General features: G+C 33.1%; 2 protein-coding genes across 6 annotated transcripts; both read right to left on the reverse strand.

The window, feature by feature from the left end:
- Positions 1-3,859: 3,859 nt before the first annotated feature.
- LOC125846810 (ABC transporter B family member 9-like) lies at positions 3,860-9,330 on the reverse strand. Of its 5 annotated transcripts, none has more exons than XM_049526425.1 (12): positions 9,086-9,330; positions 7,978-8,206; positions 7,694-7,915; positions 7,365-7,603; positions 6,730-7,255; positions 6,333-6,606; positions 6,126-6,238; positions 5,575-6,059; positions 5,267-5,495; positions 4,919-5,185; positions 4,583-4,846; positions 3,860-4,505 (listed from the first exon to the last, which is right to left on the reverse strand). In XM_049526425.1, exons 1-12 carry the CDS (start codon positions 9,328-9,330, stop codon positions 3,861-3,863), a joined length of 3,738 nt encoding a protein of 1,245 aa, XP_049382382.1. In that variant the 3' UTR covers position 3,860. The 5 variants fall into 5 exon arrangements, with proteins under 5 accessions (XP_049382382.1, XP_049382381.1, XP_049382380.1 ...); XM_049526424.1 differs by adding an exon at positions 8,555-8,586 and having other exon boundaries at positions 5,267-5,450; positions 5,575-6,238; positions 7,978-8,155; positions 9,058-9,330; XM_049526423.1 differs by having other exon boundaries at positions 5,575-6,238; positions 7,978-8,229; positions 9,124-9,330.
- Positions 9,331-11,041: 1,711 nt separating this feature from the next.
- Positions 11,042-18,060, reverse strand: LOC125848970 (SH3 domain-containing protein 3). Its single transcript, XM_049528937.1, has 10 exons — positions 17,819-18,060; positions 16,949-17,071; positions 14,190-14,259; positions 13,627-13,772; positions 12,770-12,871; positions 12,453-12,650; positions 12,287-12,349; positions 12,096-12,200; positions 11,805-11,879; positions 11,042-11,222 (listed from the first exon to the last, which is right to left on the reverse strand). The coding sequence occupies exons 1-10, from the start codon at positions 17,876-17,878 to the stop codon at positions 11,103-11,105; spliced, it is 1,062 nt and encodes a 353-aa protein (XP_049384894.1). The 5' UTR covers positions 17,879-18,060; the 3' UTR covers positions 11,042-11,102.
- Between the last annotated feature and the right edge of the window lie 290 nt (positions 18,061-18,350).

Genomic DNA, 18,350 nt, shown 5'->3' on the forward strand with positions numbered 1-18,350 from the left:
CTAACAACTTACTCAAGCTATTTCATCCATTTGAATGACTTTCTATCTTCCAATATATTTATTACATAATATAATGCACATTTGAATACCTTAAAACTGCTCCCATTTATATCTAGTTTTGTATTTAGTTATTAGAATATATTTTTTTATTTTGTACATAAAAAAAAAAATATTTAAATGAAGGATAAAATGGTAATTCAACTTTGAGGTTAGAAGCTTCCCACTTATAATAATATATGATAGATAGTTAGATTTAGATAATCTATGTATTTTCGTAGTATATATAGGAGTAAGGTTTATATATGTTCTATATTCTACAAATTCCACTTGTTATTATTATTATTGTTGTTGTTTTTGTTGTTTGTGATGGTGGTGTTGTGAGGTAATACTCGAATTCTACTAAGTAATAACCAAGAATAGGGGGTATCAATGATTTTTTTAGTAAATCGATTTATTGATCGAAGAAAGTAGATTAATTAGTTGATTTATCTTAATAAAATTGTAAATTTGTATATGGAATTTATAATTATACTGAATAAATTGATTATTGATTTTATAAAAATATAAAAATAAATTAGAAAAAAATGAAGTATACCGTACTGTATCAAATATATTTATGAACAGAATACATTTTGTATATTAGGTTTAAATAATGATTCATAAATATTCCGTATTTGGTCTAGATTGATGAAAATGGATTAATTGATATAAGTCAAAACGAAATTAACACTCAAATCTTAATTCTGAAATCTATTATGCTACTCGTAATGTGGCCTTCGTGGTCCAGTGAGGTCCGCCCCATATAGGCATAAGCTTATATTTAAAAAGTTCACTTGAAAATTGGCGAAATTCTTTGATAGCTTTTTGAAGTTATAACCAATTTTTAGTTAGATATCTCTAATACGTCTTTTCATTTTAAAACTTAAATAGAACATTAATATGTCATTTTGACAATTATTGTTGACTTATAATGTGAAAAATGCTTCTTTTTTTTTTTTTTGGTAAACATGTTTTCTTTTTCTTTTTCTTCACTTTATATTCATAATTTCATATTATCTACTCTACCTTCCACCAATAAACATCCTTACAAAACATGAAAGAACAAATATAAATAAAAAAATCACATCCGTTTGAAAAAAAATTGTAAGAACAAAACACGAAAAATTGAAAGAAAAATATAAGAAGAATTATATTATTTTTATTGGATGTGTCGATACAAAAAAATCTAATTAAAAAAAAAGTGGAAGATGAACAAAAGGTCAAGGGTGACGCAAGTTGGTGTGAGGTGAAGAAAATAAATACGTAATTTTATTTGTTTATTTTTATTGATAATTACTTATTTATTTTTTTATAATTTATTTTAAATTATTATTTTACGCTACAATATCATATGTCCTCTTTTTATTTAAGTCATCATGCCGTAATCCGCGAATATATTACACATACTTTATAATTTTAACTAATTATCGTCAATATAGTATCAAATGACATAATAGAATTTCACTATACAGATTATTAAAATGAATAAACAGATATAATAAAAACAGTTGAATATCATATGTTTTCTTCATAAGTACATTAGCTTTGTGTATGATTTATACTATTACTCTTACCTTCATTATTTTTGTTTATTTATAACAACATGGGACAAGGGGAATTTTGCATAGGCATATATAATTCTGATTTTAATATGTCGGCAATAACGTTTTTTGCAGTTTGCAAAATTATTAGTGACGTAATCAATGACTCTTTTATTTAGATTCTAAATCTAAAAGGACATTTTTGGAAAATTAAAGTGAAATAATTATAAAAGATAATTAATGTTGTGTAGATGGACAACCACTTTGTTCACATTCTTTTCGTTTTCTTTCCTCTCTTTTTTTCCCCTTTAGGATAAATCCTCTTTCGGAAAATTAAAGTGAAATTTTTTAATACACTATTATTATTATTGAGTACCTCAATAAGATATGAATAAAGATCATTTAGACCTTATTATGAATAAAGAAACTATTGATGTATTTATTTATCCTAATAAATATTATCAAAAAATATATTGGTTATGCAAATACAGGCATTATATAGAGGAAATTCTTTCTTTAAACAATCTATTTACATATGAATGTACTATCATATTATCATGTTCTGTAAGATAGTCAATTGTTAATACTTTAATGTCAAGACGTAACCAACTTATAAAGAAAGTGACTCAATATATAAGAGGTGTTATTTTCTTTGGAAAAAAAAATCAGCAATGTTGAATACAATGTTGTTACTTGCACACAATAGAATCCATAATATAGTCGTTTAGAGAGTTTTGTTTATGAAAATATTTTTTTCTCAACAATTTTAATATTTCCTTTTTATTAGTTTTTAATTATGTAGGCCAGTTGGTCCTATCATATAATAATATTGTGTCTTTTAGTAAAAAAAATGTTGTTACTTGCATAGCAAAGGAGCCAAAGTAAATTACATTTCACCAAAGAATAGTGAAATAAATATCTAATATTTTGTTCGAGGGATAATTTGACAGAGTAATTCACTGACATTGTTAATCTCAATATTAAGTTGTTACACAAGATTGAAAAGTCAATGTCACATAGATATCAAATGATAGTAAATGTGCTATGTAACTTTTTTTTCTTAATCGAGATTTTGTCTCACTAAATTTTTCGATACAATCTTAGGATTGAGTTGGGCTATTATTTTGGAGGTCCTTCTGGATGAAGGGTTGGGTTAGACTAGGCCATTGCAGTCTCCGACCCGCTGGACCAGATTGGACTGTACCGATCTACTTTGATAACTCTATATATATAGCTACGCAAAATTACTCTTTTCACATAATTAGTAGGAAAATTTTCATATATTGCAAACAGATTTAATGAAATAATGTTTCATAGGTATAGTTTATTTAATTACATTCCAGGGGTATACTTTAGTTTGCTATGGAGCATTTAATTTGTTACATTTTTTTGTTTATAATTTATACAATATTTTTTTTAATAAATGGATACATGAACGCTAAATAAGGTAACAAAAGATTCACATAATCCCATGATTCAAGCTAATCGTTTTAAATCAAATATTTTTTCAAAAAAGAGTTATATAACGATACAAACACCATAACAATTGTTTCCTCATACCACTGAAGCAATATTAAACGAAAAAAAAATTGGTTCATCAATATTCTTGTATATTCAATGCCAGGTAGACGTTTCTTTCAAGGAAACTTCATGTTTTGAACGGCAAAAACGAATACGATTAATTTGTATAGCTAGTATATAACTGAAATTTTCAAAAACGAATTATTAATGTTTGATTATTCTAATGATTCACAAGTATGTATTTTTGTTTATACAAATGTAGACAGATTGTATATTAACAATTCTATTCTAATGGTTGGTTAGAAAAATCGAATTACACCATTTGTACATATGAATTGTATATGTATAGCACTGCATGTTTTGGGGCACTTCCCCTTTATATTATACCATCAAATTAAGGTAATATACCAGCCACCAGGGGCATACACACGTTACATGAAGTAATGTCATCTAATACTGCTTCATTGTAAAATAATATTTTTTCTGTTTTACTTTGATTATCTTGTTTTAATTTAATTTGATATGGAGTTTGAAAAAGTAAAGAAGACTTCTAAATCAGGTAATCTTCAATTAAAAATATGTCAATGTATCAAAATGTCATTTAATCTTGTAGTCTTACACATGTCCAGCGAAAAGCATATTAATCAAAAGTAAAATATCAAATACAAGCCACATATCTGATGAATATGATTCAACTAATACATTACACCAACTTATGGTGGAAAACCTCAAAAGATGAAGGTCTTAAGGAAAAAAAGTTCAGGCTGAAGTCATATGCAATGCTACTAAGGATGCATAAGCTCCATCTTTAATATTCATAAGAACATCATGTCTTCCTTTCTCAGCAATGACTCCATTCTTCATAACAGCAATGATATCTGCCCCTTTTATTGTGGTTAAGCGATGAGCTACAACCACGGTTGTCCTATTTACCATTACTCGATCCAACGCCTCTTGTACTATACGTTCTGATTCTGCATCTAACGCACTTGTTGCCTCGTCTAGCAAAAGGATCTTTGGATCCTTCAATATTGCTCTAGCAACAGCTATTCTTTGCTTTTGTCCACCTGATAATTGTATCCCTCTTTCCCCAACCGAGGTTTCATATCCTTGAGGCAATGATGATATAAAGTTGTGTGCATTTGCTGATTTTGCTGCTTCAGTGATCTCTTCTTCTGTTGCTTTCCCCTGTCTACTGTAGGCAATGTTGTCACGAATTGTTTCGTTAAACAGTATTGGTTCTTGACTAACCAGTCCCATTTGTTGCCTTAGCCAACTTAGATTGAATTGTTTAATTTCCACACCATCCAAATATATTTCCCCTGATTCAGGATCATAGAATCTCTCTATTAGGCTAATGACAGTTGATTTCCCGCTACCACTCTCTCCCACTAGAGCTACAGTCTACAAAGAGAAGCGAAAAATAATATTTGAAGCCAGTCTCATATAAGATAAAATGCAGAGGGAGTACGCGAAAATACCTTTCCAGAAGGGATGATTAGGCATAAATCCTTGAAGATTTGGACATCTGGGCGAGTAGCGTACCTGTAACTCACAAGTCGGAATTCAATATCTCCATGAACAGCAGCTAGAGTGGTGCCAACATCAGAACTTGAGTCAATCATGGATTTTCTATCAAGTATGTCAAATATAGAAGTTATAGAATCTTTAGCTTTGTTAAAATTTGGAGCCATTGTAGTACTTTGAGTAATTCCAACAGCTGCTAATATCAATGCAAAGAAAACCTGCAATGTTAAAGTTCTATTTCAAAAACTAAGACACGCAGGCAAGAGAAAGAGAGAATTATGTATTTTTACCTTAAAAACTTGGTCGACTGTCGCTAATCTATGATCAATAAGGACAGATCCAATGAAGAAACAGAAGCCAAGTGAAGAATAAAGTGTAAAAGAACCAAAACCTAAACTTGCTCCACTAATGATTCCAATCTTTACTCCTTTCTTAATTGGGCCATCACATTTCTTCTGGTACATGTCCATCACTTTTTCTTCTGCACAGAATGATGCCACTGTTCTAATACTGCCAACAGCATCATTTGCTATTTGACTAGCTTCTTCATACATCACCTGAAAAAATGAGCAGAACTTTCTTAATATAGTTCAACCACCTTATAAAAGTTTATTTTGTTAAATAAAACTAAAGAAAACCTTAGCATCCGCAGTATAGCCTTTGTGGAACTTGGTCTGGAAGAGTCCTGGTGCACATATTAAGGGTAATACAACAAGGATTATAAATGCCAGAATCCAATTAGCAGTGAAGGCTATCGCAAGGCCGCCTAATGCAGTTGCCATGTTTTGTACAATAAGTGCCAGTGCATCACCCACAACGGTCCTGACTGTAGAAGCATCAATTGATAACCTTGCACACAATGCACCGCTGCATTCGATAAAATTCCATGTTTTAGCATATGTCAAACTGCAGGGAGAATTTAATGACTATTCACTTGTTGACAGACCTTGAATTTGCAGGGTCATCAAACCAGCTGATTTCTTGATGGACTACTTTCTTAAATGTCAAAGAACGGATTCTCTCGATCAATTTCCCCCCTGCAACTCCAAATAAGTAATTCTGGAAAGGTATAACTAACCAAATTACTACACCGAGGCCCACGTACATGAGTCCCCAGAATTGTGATTCATTTCTCAACTTTTGTGGAGGATTAAAGAAGGATTTAATTGCTTCTGAGAGCAAGAGTCCAAATAAGGGCATTACTAGGCCATGCATAATTGCTGCCAATGATCCAAGTAGTACATATGGAAGCTCGGGTTTGTTTAGTTCAGCAAGCCGCCTAATAGGAATTTTCTTTCTATTCTCTGAACTTTGCTCATCGTCTTTTTTTTTATCCACATCTCCTATTTTAGCTTCATGAATATCAATCATCTCCCGAACAGGATAGCTGAGTGTGAAGGAATGTCTAGACGACTCATGGCTTGTTATTTGCTTCACTGCTGACAATTGCGGGCTTGATGACCTGCTCAAGTTTTCCAATTTCATGGTTATAACTACCTTGTCAGAGTCCATATTTTTCATAATCACGTTTTCTTCTTCATCACCTCCCTGCATTCGCATAAGCTGGGAATATGCCCCATTTGGATCTTGCATCAACTTATCATGATTACCTGTTTTCATTATGTGAGTAAAAAGATGCTTATTCTTATCCACAAAAGTAAAGCTTGATTGATGAACATGTCTCTTTTATCTTTAAATTATTACCTTGCTCTAGTAGCTTGCCATCATGTAGTACAGCTATTAGATCAGCCTTCCTAATGGTTGTTAGACGATGAGCAACAACCACAGTTGTTCTTTTCGCAATGACTTTCTCGAGTGCTTCTTGGACAATTCGCTCTGATTCAGCATCAAGTGCACTTGTAGCTTCATCAAGGAGAAGTATTTTTGGGTTCTTTACAATAGCCCTTGCTATTGCCAGTCTTTGTTTTTGACCACCAGATAGTTGTGTTCCATGCTCACCTACCATAGTGTCTAGCCCCTATAGATCCCCAAAACATGAAAAGAGTGAATGTCCATTTAAAGAATTTCACTTAGGTCCTTTGCTTATTAGCAGCTTATTGAAACTATGGACATGGATATTAAGGGGGGGGGACATTATTACCTGGGGTAGTTTGTCAATGAAATTAGCAGCATTAGCAAGCTCAATAGCTGCATAAATCTCCTCTTCAGTAGCATTTTCCTTACCATAACTGATATTCTCCCTTATGGTAGTCGCAAACAGGATAGGCTCCTGGCTTACTAATCCCATCTGCTGCCTTAGCCATTTTAGTTGATATTTCTTCAAATTGACACCGTCTATGAGTACTTCTCCAACTTCAGGATCATAGAATCTCTCCAGTAAACTAATAATAGTGGACTTCCCACTTCCACTTTGCCCCACCAAAGCTACAGTTTTGCCACTAGGAACAACAAGTGAGAATCCACTAAAGATTTGCACATCTGGCCTGGCTGGATACCTAAAATACACATCTTTAAGCTCAATTTCACCCTCGATGTCTTCCAACACAACCCCGCTCATGTCAGATGTGTCAATCAATGGTTTCCTGCTGATTGTCTCAAAGATTTTGAGTGCTGCAACCTGTCCTGCTGCAAATGCATTCAATGATGGTGTTGTTTGGCCTAGTGACCTGCAAATCAACAAGAAAACAAGCAAAAGGTTTTCCACTTCTTAGCCTACATTAACTATCCAATGTGACGAATCTAAGATGCTTTAAACTTGCAGAATTTTACACTTACATTCCACCAATCATTATAGCCATGAGAACATTGATGACATCTCCACCACGATAACCTTTTTCTATTATCAGCTTAGAACCATACCAAATGGCAAGTCCATACGTAGATAAAAGAACAAGTAAGAATGTGCCGAGTCCAACTCCTGAAACAAGCCCTTGTTGGACAGTAAAAGCATAAGCAATTTTTAGTGTGTTGTCGTACTTAATCATTGCCAGCTTCTCTCCATTGAATGCTGCAACCTAAAGTTTATTACCATAATTTAGATTAAAACTGAAAAGTCCAATGCAAAATGATTTAGAAAGACTTTGTATTTTGCTTTGAGGCTATACTGTTTTCATTGCTCCAACTGTTTGTTCCACTATATCTCCGGCTTGTGCATAAGTCATTTGTCCACGACTTGACATTTTGGACATGATCGATGCCATGGCTCCCCCAGCAATGACTAGAGCAGGTATACAAGAAACCAAGACTAGTGAAAGAAGCCATCCCTTTGTGAAGGCGATTATGAAACCTCCAACGAATGCCGAGAGATATTGAATGAACTTCCCAACCTGCAATCATTGAACACATTAGTAAACTGCAGTAGTAGCATTAGTTAGCTACAGAACAACACCTTATCTCCCAAGGCATCTTGAATGAGAAAAGTATCTCCAGACATTCTTCCAATGACTTGTCCAGTTGTTGTTTCTGTGTCAAAAAAGGCAATATCCTGCCTCAATATTGTCTTCAAATACAGTCCTCGAATTCGAATCGCTTGTCTCTCTCCAGTAACCATCCAACATGACATCCCTGTAATAATGTTTAGCAGCAAGCTTACACATTTTGTTTCAATTCCAATATAGTACAACAACACGAAATTAGGCTTCTGTCTTTATTTTTACCCTTCCTTGATCCAGTTAGCCAAACTTGAGCTAGACAGATTATGATTTATGAGCTACTCATTTCGTTAACTTGTCGTTTTTTCGCTTCATTAGAGTCAATTTGACTAGTATTCAAAGTTGAATTAAATTTAAATATTTTAAATTTTCAAAAAGATGTAACTCTTTAAATCTTAATTATGTAAAATTTTCTTTATTTAAAAAAGGAATAAAAGTGAAAGAATATCATTAATATCTTTTTTATTATCTAAAACACCACTTATTTTCGAACAGTGAAAAAATACTCTTACGTAAAAAGGAAGCAATCCAGATCCAATAGCGAGGTAGACAGAGTAAATGGCAGCCTGAAAATAAAATAAGTGTTGCTTTAGACGAAAAAGTTTATCTCAAAATAATGGTTACTTTAAAAAATTTAGATAATAATTATTTTTTCCTGTCTCATATTACTTATCTACATCATTAAAAATATATGTCTCAAATTACTTATAATCTACAAAATAAAAATACATTTTATTAACAATTTTTCAGTTTTCCCTTTAAATTATTCTTTTTGAAATATTGTAAAGTTCCCCATCCTTAATCTTGGTTATGAATATAGTGTACTAAAATGATCGAGTTAAAAGATAAATTAGTAAAACACTCTTTTTATTTATAATTTTTAATGGACCTGTTCAAGAAAAAGGGAATATATAAGTAATATAGGACGGATAGAGTAGTAATTGTTTCCAATAATATCTTTATATTAAAGAACTATTTCTTCTAAATAATGTTCAATTCTCAAAAAATATCTTCTATTTATTATTTTTCTGATGAACATGAAAAAAGTTTAAACGAGACTTATTTAGAAATGAAAAAAATACCTCAGAAACTAGATGAAAAACCTCATTAGAAGATGGAGCACCACCAAAAGAATTTATAATTTGGCCAAAAATGAGTGTCATCAAAGGTTGAGTTAATCCTTCACCAATAGCACCAAAAATTCCCATAGTCATTAGTGCAATATCCACCCTATCTGCAAACAAAAATAGTTTGTAGAATGGCACTTTATGATCTTTAAGTATTGATGATTTTTCTTCCTTATCATCCATTTCTTGAATCTTAGAGAGGATATAGAAAATTAGGAATTTAAAAGAAACTCCTCCTTTGTTCAAGAAATTTGCAAGTGTTGTGCACTTCAATAGTGTTCTTTAAAGACAAAGAAAGAACAAGCAAAGTAGTGATAATTATAAATTAATCTTTCCGTTTCAATTTGTTTGATCTATTTTAACTTTACATGGAGTGAGAAAATAAAGAAGAATGTTGAATCTTGTGCTCTTAAATTAAAGATATGTCAAATATACTACTCATTAATTTTGTGGTTTAAACATGTCATGTGAAAAATTAAAATTTAAATAATTGCTAAGAAAGGAAAGAGTCTTTCTTTTTCAAACGGACTAAAAATAAAAGTAGGCTAAACAAATTGAAACGAAGGATATAATTTCTAAAGTATTCCCTTCTTCATTTTACTTGATCCCTATTCTAAAATAGATGTTTCATTTTACTTGTCCATTTTGATAAATTAAGAGAAATTCCTTTTATCTTTTTTTTATTTTATTCTTACTCTCTTAGTATTAAATAGCTACATAAAGTAGTATTCTATCTAATTTGAAGTTTCAGAACACCATTTAATAAGGTTAATTTGATAAAATACATCTTTATCTAAAATTTTATTAAAGGGTAAGTCAAATCAATAAGAGTCGAATAATATGAAATAGAAGGTCGTTAGTAGTGAATGTATGAACATTTAACCGTGTTTAATTAGTTGCAGTTCATATTAATTTTGAATATGCTCTTTTTGTTGTAACATATATAGTATACTCCGTCCTTTTTTGTTGTCTACTAAATCATAAATAAAAATTACATTTTTTTGTTATTAATTTACTTGCATGATCTCTTCAATATAATTTACTTATGTATATCTTGTTCTATGTAATCAAATACTATTATTTTACTTTCTTAATATTAAGAATTGTGATGTATTCTTTTTCTTAGCAATATATAACTCTATTCTTCACAACACCAATGATATCAACCCTTTTGATTAGCTACTGAAAAGTTGGATTTTTTATCATTTCAATAAATAAATAACATCAGTTTAATTTAATTAACGTATAATACTCCCTATGTTATAATTTTGATTTTTGAATTTTGAATAAAATTAATAAATTGAAGGGAAAAAATGGAAAAGAAATAGGCACTACACAACCATGAAGAATGTCAACAATCAGTCCATCTAAGAATGTATGTAAAAAAATATCATTCTAAAGATATTTGTGTATAATCTAGACAATGAGAGACGAAGTAAATGTAAGGGGATTGGATGAGTGGCAGAGTCTAAATCTTTACTAAAAGAGTTCAAAATGTAAAAAATAAACACACATAGAAGTCAAGGAATTCAACATTTACTATATGTACGTAAAAATAAATGTACCGATCTAATTTTTATAAAAACACTTAGGGAAGCAGTTCATTACTAATATACTACTTCATCATAGAAAGCATTTGTTGCAAGTCTCCAGTACAATGCATATGTATGGAACCTTTGTCATTTTTGTTAGTGTTATGTTGACCTCAATAACAAAAGAACAGTGTTTCTTTCACAATTCACAAACTACAACAACAATTTTCACAACCATCTTCTTCAAAGATAACATTTTTCGTCCGCGGGTAGAGGAAGAGGGTACTTAACTAACTGCATTTCAGCTATAATCCATCAGTGATGACAAGTCTATGCTGGGGTAAAAACAAATGGGAATTGCATGAACAAAATGAATGAACTGGGAACTGTTCCACAAATACCAGCAACAAAAAACACCATGTTTCAGTAAACTTCCGTTGCTCCATTAGAAGTAGGTACTCTTTGTCGTTTCTCCACGTATTCAGATGGAAACCAACCGGCCCTGCCTTGGCATTCTCCTTCTGACCACCCTGATTGAGTCACCTGAACATAACATCAAAATTGGAAAAGAGAGACACTCTTCAATTCAACATGGATGTAACAGGATAGAAGAATTAACCGTGGTTCTTCTTTTGGACTCGACTTTACAGTGTTTCATTGAACATATCATGTACATCTATGAATAGATCATAGTTTTATTACCTCTACAATTTTTGAGAAGTAGAATAAAAATGGCATATGGAACAAGAAAATTTAACGGTGTGTCCTTTCCTTTTTCATTTACATAGTATTCTTTATTTTGCTTGCTTTCATTCTCTCTCCTTTTTCTTTTTTGGTGGGGAGAAGTGTGAAAGGAGGGGTAGGTTTAAAGTGAGAAGGGTAGTAGGAGGGGCAGGTTTAAAGTGGGAAGTTGCGCATATATCAAATAAGCCTTTAGAAGGAAGACTAGTGTGAGTAGTACTAACAGCAATCATCTTTACTGGAAAATTAGAGAAGGCTTAGGACTATAAAAGGTTTGTTGGGTTTAGAAAAAGGATAATGCTCCAGCAGATATACATGTGAATTTATCAACTTCAATCAATAACTTATTATCTTAAGAGGGAAGGGCCAGAATTAAAGAACAACCTTACGAACAACAACATAATCACCGACAGACAAGCTTAGCTCCTTTTCTGATTCAGCTTCAAAAGAATGAATAGCCTGTGTGACAGAGACACAAAAATTAAGACCACTTCAACTCATTAATAAAACAGTAACACTGCACGGATAAGAGCGTCTTCAGAGCTCACACCAGCAACATATCCTCATTGTCAATCAGCTTTCCCTCAGAGGTTTCTTTCAAATAGTATAATAAATAAATCGTTCTGTGATAAGATTATAACAACTTAGACAACTGTTGTTAAAGCAGATGGTTACCTCGGCCAAAAAGTATTTCGTTTTCTCAGGTATGTGGGCCGGAGGGTTTACAGCAAGTGTGGCTACAGGAGGAGCAGCCTCTTTTCGCTGCTTTTCAGAAACTATCTGTACAAATTGCAAATTGTCAAGTAAGAAAAAATTACCTAGGTGTAAAGCATACCTCTGGAGAAATAAGAAAGGAAAACACTCACCTCAGCTTCAATGTTACCCAGAATAACAGCAACTCTCTCATGATAAAGCTTTTCTGCTTCAACCTGCAGATGATTATACTCACTTTTACCATAGTATGAAAATGGTTGACCATGCAAAAGACAAGTTTAAATTCCATGAGAGGCAAATATGCACCATCATACATACCATTGCAACAAGCCTCTGAAATGTAAGCCTCTCCTGCTGTGATTCTACAGCAGCTAATGCTGCTGCTGCTTCTTTACCGAGTATTGTCATGTTGGCTTTGAGTTCCTGCATTTTAGTTTCTGCCGCGTGCACCTTTGCCACATTCTCCGGGATGGGAGCTTCCCTCACCCGAGCTTGTCTTCTAGAAACTTCGGCTGCCTGCTTACTTTGTATTCAATACTAAGGATGTGATGACAGTGTAGAATAGTACAATAAGACAAGTATCAACAGACGTTTATCATACAGTCTTTAGCAAAAGAAATAATCGTTACAGTAACCTGTATCTCCGCCTCTTGCCTCATTTTACTGTAGCGCTGAGCAAGATGACGAGCATCCTCTAAGGGAGAACCAGCTACCATAGCTCTCAATGGTTCCAGTACCTGGAAATCCAAAAGCTCATTTAGTCTGCTGCCAAAGGCTGAACTATGAAGTATTGAACACAGGTTTACGCTACTAAGTGTCATGAATCGAAAAAATAAATGTGCAGTATCTTGAAAAGAAATGACAGAAAGAAAAGTAAAAAGAAGGTATGGCCATATTTGCCAAAATTATGTTTCATGAGACAAAAAGGTCAGTATCATGATTGTTTACAGTATGTCATTAATCCTTCTTTTTGGTTGGGGAAGAAGGTGATTACTTCTTCTTTTGCAACTGAAGCATGTGCTTACAGAAAACCATCCAGAAACCAAAGCTAAAAAATTTCCAAGACCAAGAAGTGCATATGGAAGTGACCTCTTTCTTGCCACACATGTCGAAGGAGAAAACTGGAAAGGAAAATGATTATCCTTTAGGTTTTCGAGGAACTGTTTCAGCAATTTCTTTATGCATTTGTCACTTGCTATCAGCACCAGAACTTAAGATTATCATCATTGATTTCTTTGTCTTCACAGTTTCATAAGCAGTCTTTCCCATAAAAAGCAGCTATAATCCTATTCGTGTATGGATGTCACAATCTTAGACTCTTAGGCTAGCAGGTAATAAACTACTGCAAATATAGCCAGTAATCTACTGACGTAGGTCTAGGTAAAAAACGTTTATCTAGCTCATGCAACTCTAACAAATAAATAAGCCAATATATATTGCTTCTAATTAGTTTTCATTAACATACTCCAGATTACATGCACATTTTACCTACCTGACTGAAGAGTAGTTTATTTAGATCTTCAACCTCCTTCTCTGCATGTTTACGAGCATCGCCATAAATAGAAGCAGCCTTAGCTAAAACCTCGTCATTGGGATTTTCGACTCCATATTTGCAGCAATCTTCTGATAATTTAGTTCCTGGCTATCATAAACTTCCACCAAATAAGTTGAAATACACACACACAAAAGCAAAACAAAACAAAAAAACAAGTCTCAGTCTCACAATAATGGGAGAGAGGAGGATGAGATTCTAGCCTGGCAGTATCCAGAAAATAAGAAAGATAAACATCCAGGTTAAGGATAATCTTGTCTTATCGTCAAGAAGGCATAAAGGACTGCCTGAATATTTTAGTAGCAGCAGCAAACAAACATAAAAGACTGCCTGAATATTTTAGTAGTAGCAGCAAACAAACATAAAGGACTGCCTGAATATATTAGAAGTAGCAGCAAACAAACTCATTAGTTTTATCCAACGCGGGCAGAGAATCGTGACTACAACAAAGTTCCATCTGAAAGTAGATCTATTTATACAAAATACGCCTTCAAAAGTTTTACCTGTTTCTATATGCTTGTATCCTATAGCTGTAAATGTTTCAGCTGCCTTAACAATCTCTTTCTGAAAATCCTGCAAAATGATACGAACAGAGATATCCTAACTTCAGAAAGAGAAGGAAACACACAGTGTGAGTTTAGATCAAAATTAAGCAATGAATTTGCCAAGTCCTAGCCACAACTACAAAAGACAAGATATAGGAATGAAATGCTCTACACTAGCATGACATTTATCTTGTTCATAGATATACATGGTCTTGTGCATTTAGCACCACCAACAACAATAACAAAATCAAGACACAAATGACAAGCCAAGTGCATATAAAAGTATCTTAAAATGTGTCATGCCGAAGAGGAATTAGAAGAATGATGCATGTAGACAAGCCAAGCTGAATAGCTCAACCTGATACAACAAGCCAGGCTCGATATCATTATGCTCAACTCGCATAAGAAGAAGATCAGGTGCATCTTAACAAGACAACAATAAATTATAGTGGTCGGAGCAGAAGAAAAAGAAGAAAATGACTAAACAAGCCTTCTAAGGATATCTTAAAATAGGTCAAGCTCAAGCTAATTCAGTAAAGTGAATGCATATCAATGAGCCGAGCTGAACAACATCGTGATTAGGTCAGCTAGGTCAAATCTCAGCCTTAACGGGCAAAAATGTAAGCCAGCTAATAATCACAACAGAGGCGACCATTTAGTTCAGAATATTCAGACCATGTAGCACTGATATGGATATCAAACAAATAAATACTTGAACAAATCACCTAACACATAGATTTCACTTATGGACCCCAACCACACCCTCAGTTATTTTTCTTGAGTGGATTAGATTTTTATGTTTGGTTATGTACTGTATTTAGCCATGCTCAATTTTGTTCATCTTTTTATAAATCAAAAGCATCTTAGTAACCACCCAAGACGGTGTCAAATTATATACATAGGAGAACATTGCTCAACCGCAATCATCTATCAAGTTAGCCCAACTAACTGCGGACTCTCATTTTGCATTAAAAAACAATATGAAACAAAAGCAATCTTATCACATATGTGAAACATTCTCATGTTCGTTTAGTCTCATACAAAACAAGATTAAACCGAGATGCATCTTCTGAGATAGACAATACTAGTAAAAATGAACTTTTGACTGGGTTGACTGCATAGGACTAACAACAACAACATACCTAGTGAACTCCCACTAAGTGAGGTCTGGGGAGGGTAGAGTGTAAGCAGACCTTACCAGTACCTCGTGGAGGGTAGAGGGGTTGTTTCTAAAGACTCTCCACTCAAGTGCATCAAACTCAAGGGAAAGAAGAAGAAAGATAGCATTTAATAAGAAAACCAGTGTAAGGTCTACAAGCAAGAAACAATAACAACAAAAAAATTGTGTAATGAAACACAATAGACATCATATGGAAAAAACTACAAGGGTACAACTAGTACTACAATAGGCACTGACAAGCCAAAATCTTCACAAGGCAAGACAACACTCTACCCCTACTAACCTACTACCCTAATAAGAGACCTCCACTCCTTCCTATCTAAAGTCATGTCCTTGGTAATACGAATTTGCATCATTTCCTAATCTAATCGTCTCTCCCAATACTTTTCCGATGGTTGCATGAGACTACCTATCAATATGCAAAGGCAACTTTTTTTATAGCTGTGGTGTCCGGGATAGTTTTTTCGCGAACATCAACTAATTCCACGGGATACCCGACACCTTCCACCCGCAACGAAGGTAACTCTGTCCATCAAGGTTAGGACAGATGGAAAGAATCACCTAGAGGTTTTTGTAACTTGAGACCTCATGGTTTTCAACCCATTGCATTGACCACTAGGCCACACTCTTGTGTGCAAATAGAAGTAACTTAGGTCTCCAGAAAATAGATTTTGATTCTATGTGAAAAAGGAGAAATGAGATGGCAATTCTAATTGAATTGGTTGATTAATAATTCACAGGAAGAGTTCTTTTTACTGGAGTCATAGATCACGTACAACATGTTAAGTAGTTATTATCTATTTCTATGATTGTAAGTAAATATTTTACAGTGTACTACAGAACAATATGAAATGTTCTCCAATGTTCTAATTAAATTTAATAGATCTACACATGTTGTGAATTGGAATATATTCTCTAAACTTTCAAAACAGCAAAACCATGTGCGTACATGCATCTACAAGAAAAACACCTCCAAAACTATCTATATTCGAACTCAAGAATCTTCACATCCCACTTTGCATCCCTACAAAACTATATGGAAGCAGCTCTCTCCAACTACTTATTAAATAATAGAAAATAAAGAAACATTTAAGTTTTTCTTAACTTTCCATTACATCATTACATATTAACAACTATTACCAAGTTTCAAATGCACAAAAATAGCGATCTCGCTTCAAATTTTGGCATCTTCCTTTTATAAGTCAGATCTAACTAACACCAAAGAATGCTCTACCTCCCATTAAAAGAATTCTTTTTGGCTAAATCACTTACCTTTTTGCATTGTCAACTATTGGCAAGAAGCAGGAAGAGTAAAGTAAAGGCCTTTGATAATGACTAAATATCAAAGTAGCTATTACATGCTAAACGAATATATTAGCAGCAGCTATTCTGCAAGTAAATAAATTGCAGTCAGGAATATACTGTAGTAAATTTCATAGTTAGAAAGTAAATGACAGAACATCAAACATTCCAATATACGGAAAAAAACTGTAGGCACCAACAGGCTTTTATTTACATTATGTGACAGAACCCTTACCCTTTTCTCCCGGGTAGACTTATACAACTTGTCCAGTTGATGATGCAATTGCATCTCCATTTCATCAATGACCATAACATCTGAACTTTCATAACCAGTTGCACTAAACTGCTTGATGACTGCCTGAAGTTTAAGAATCGATATCTCTAGCAAGTAAGAATCAATATATGACACTATAAAACTAACACTTACTATGGAAAGAAACAATTTGTACCATCCCTCAAAAGTTAATCACTCAATTAAATTCTTGAGTAAGGTGGGGGGCAATTGTTGTTGCTTCTTAGGATACAGGAAAATCTTTCCTCTATCTCTCAGACAAATACGGGTATTGGTTTGCAAGGGAGGATGATGTACCATTTACATCAAACCTTGTAATTATCTTAAAACATTCATTTACTACGTACAAATTATAACTTTCAGAACCCAGTAACATCAAATCATGGATCCACCTCTACTCCTTGCACCATTTTGTATTACCATACCAATTCCAAAGCGCAAAGTAATTACATTAGGGAGAATAAAATCTGAAAAAAACACTTTTTGGCAACACATCCAATTCAAGAAAAAACTGACAAACATAGAAATTCATAAAGCTTAAAATCTTCCCTCACTCTTATACAGTGATTCTCCAGAATTCAAGTATTCATTCGCACATTAAACCAAGATGGACCACCAAATGAAGAGAAAAAGGATGATCAATCCAAAATTGAAACTCTACCCATTTCATAGTTCTACTAGATGAATCATTATAAATGAGGAATACCCACAAGAAGAAACGCGTAAACATTACACCAGAATTCCAAGAAAATCACATTTTCCCACGGCCCCAAACAAGAAAATTGGATCAAGAAAAAAGAATGACGGAGGGACCTGTTGCTGTTTAGCGACTTGTTCTCTGAGCTTACTAGCTTGCTTCCTCAAAGCATCCATGGCTGTAAGCTTAGCGGGTGGATTTTACAATTTGTGGGATTTGATTTGCTTCTATATCTGATCTGAACAAAGGCTACAGCTGCTGCTTCAAGAAAAGAAAGTTGCTTTTAGCTTTGATTACTGAGAGCAGCTTAATTGTATAGCATTTCTTATACTCGTTTTTTTTTTTTTACCAAGTCCATAAAAGAGAGAGAAAAAATGTGTGTTTGGTACAGAGGAAAATATTTTTTATAATAAAATATTTCAATTTTTTCATATATATTGGTCAAGATTTGAAAAATATTATCTTTAGAAAATTATTTTTGAAAAATTGAGAAAAATGATCTTAATGAATAGATAAAATAAGTTTTATAAGTGAAATTTTAAGTTGATTGTCTTTACTAATCTCACAATTTATTAGTATTTAGCTAAATTACATATAAATAAAAAATTTAATTAAAAAAATAGTTTTTTCCTTTAGTAACAAATACAC

Source organism: Solanum stenotomum, chromosome 12 (genome assembly GCF_019186545.1).
Source record: "Solanum stenotomum isolate F172 chromosome 12, ASM1918654v1, whole genome shotgun sequence".
NCBI classification, from domain to species: domain Eukaryota; kingdom Viridiplantae; phylum Streptophyta; class Magnoliopsida; order Solanales; family Solanaceae; genus Solanum; species Solanum stenotomum.

What these genes read in the sequence shown, in the direction of transcription:
- LOC125846810 (XM_049526421.1), bottom strand. Translation starts at nt 9,330, where the DNA reads ATGGATGATAAGGAAGAAAAATCATCAATACTTAAAGATCATAAAGTG. An exon ending in GAGGTATTTTTTTCATTTCT is followed by an intron (nt 8,207 to 9,085) that starts AAATAAGTCTCG and finishes CGTGTTGTTGTA; the next exon opens with CTATATTGGAATTGAAACAA. An exon ending in TAATCATCCCTTCTGGAAAG is followed by an intron (nt 4,506 to 4,582) that starts GTATTTTCGCGT and finishes TTCTCTTTGTAG; the next exon opens with ACTGTAGCTCTAGTGGGAGA.
- LOC125848970 (XM_049528937.1), bottom strand. Translation starts at nt 17,878, where the DNA reads ATGGATGCTTTGAGGAAGCAAGCTAGTAAGCTCAGAGAACAAGTCGCT. An exon ending in TGGGTAACATTGAAGCTGAG is followed by an intron (nt 12,201 to 12,286) that starts GTGAGTGTTTTC and finishes CAATTTGTACAG; the next exon opens with ATAGTTTCTGAAAAGCAGCG. An exon ending in ATTATGTTGTTGTTCGTAAG is followed by an intron (nt 11,223 to 11,804) that starts GTTGTTCTTTAA and finishes TGTTATGTTCAG; the next exon opens with GTGACTCAATCAGGGTGGTC.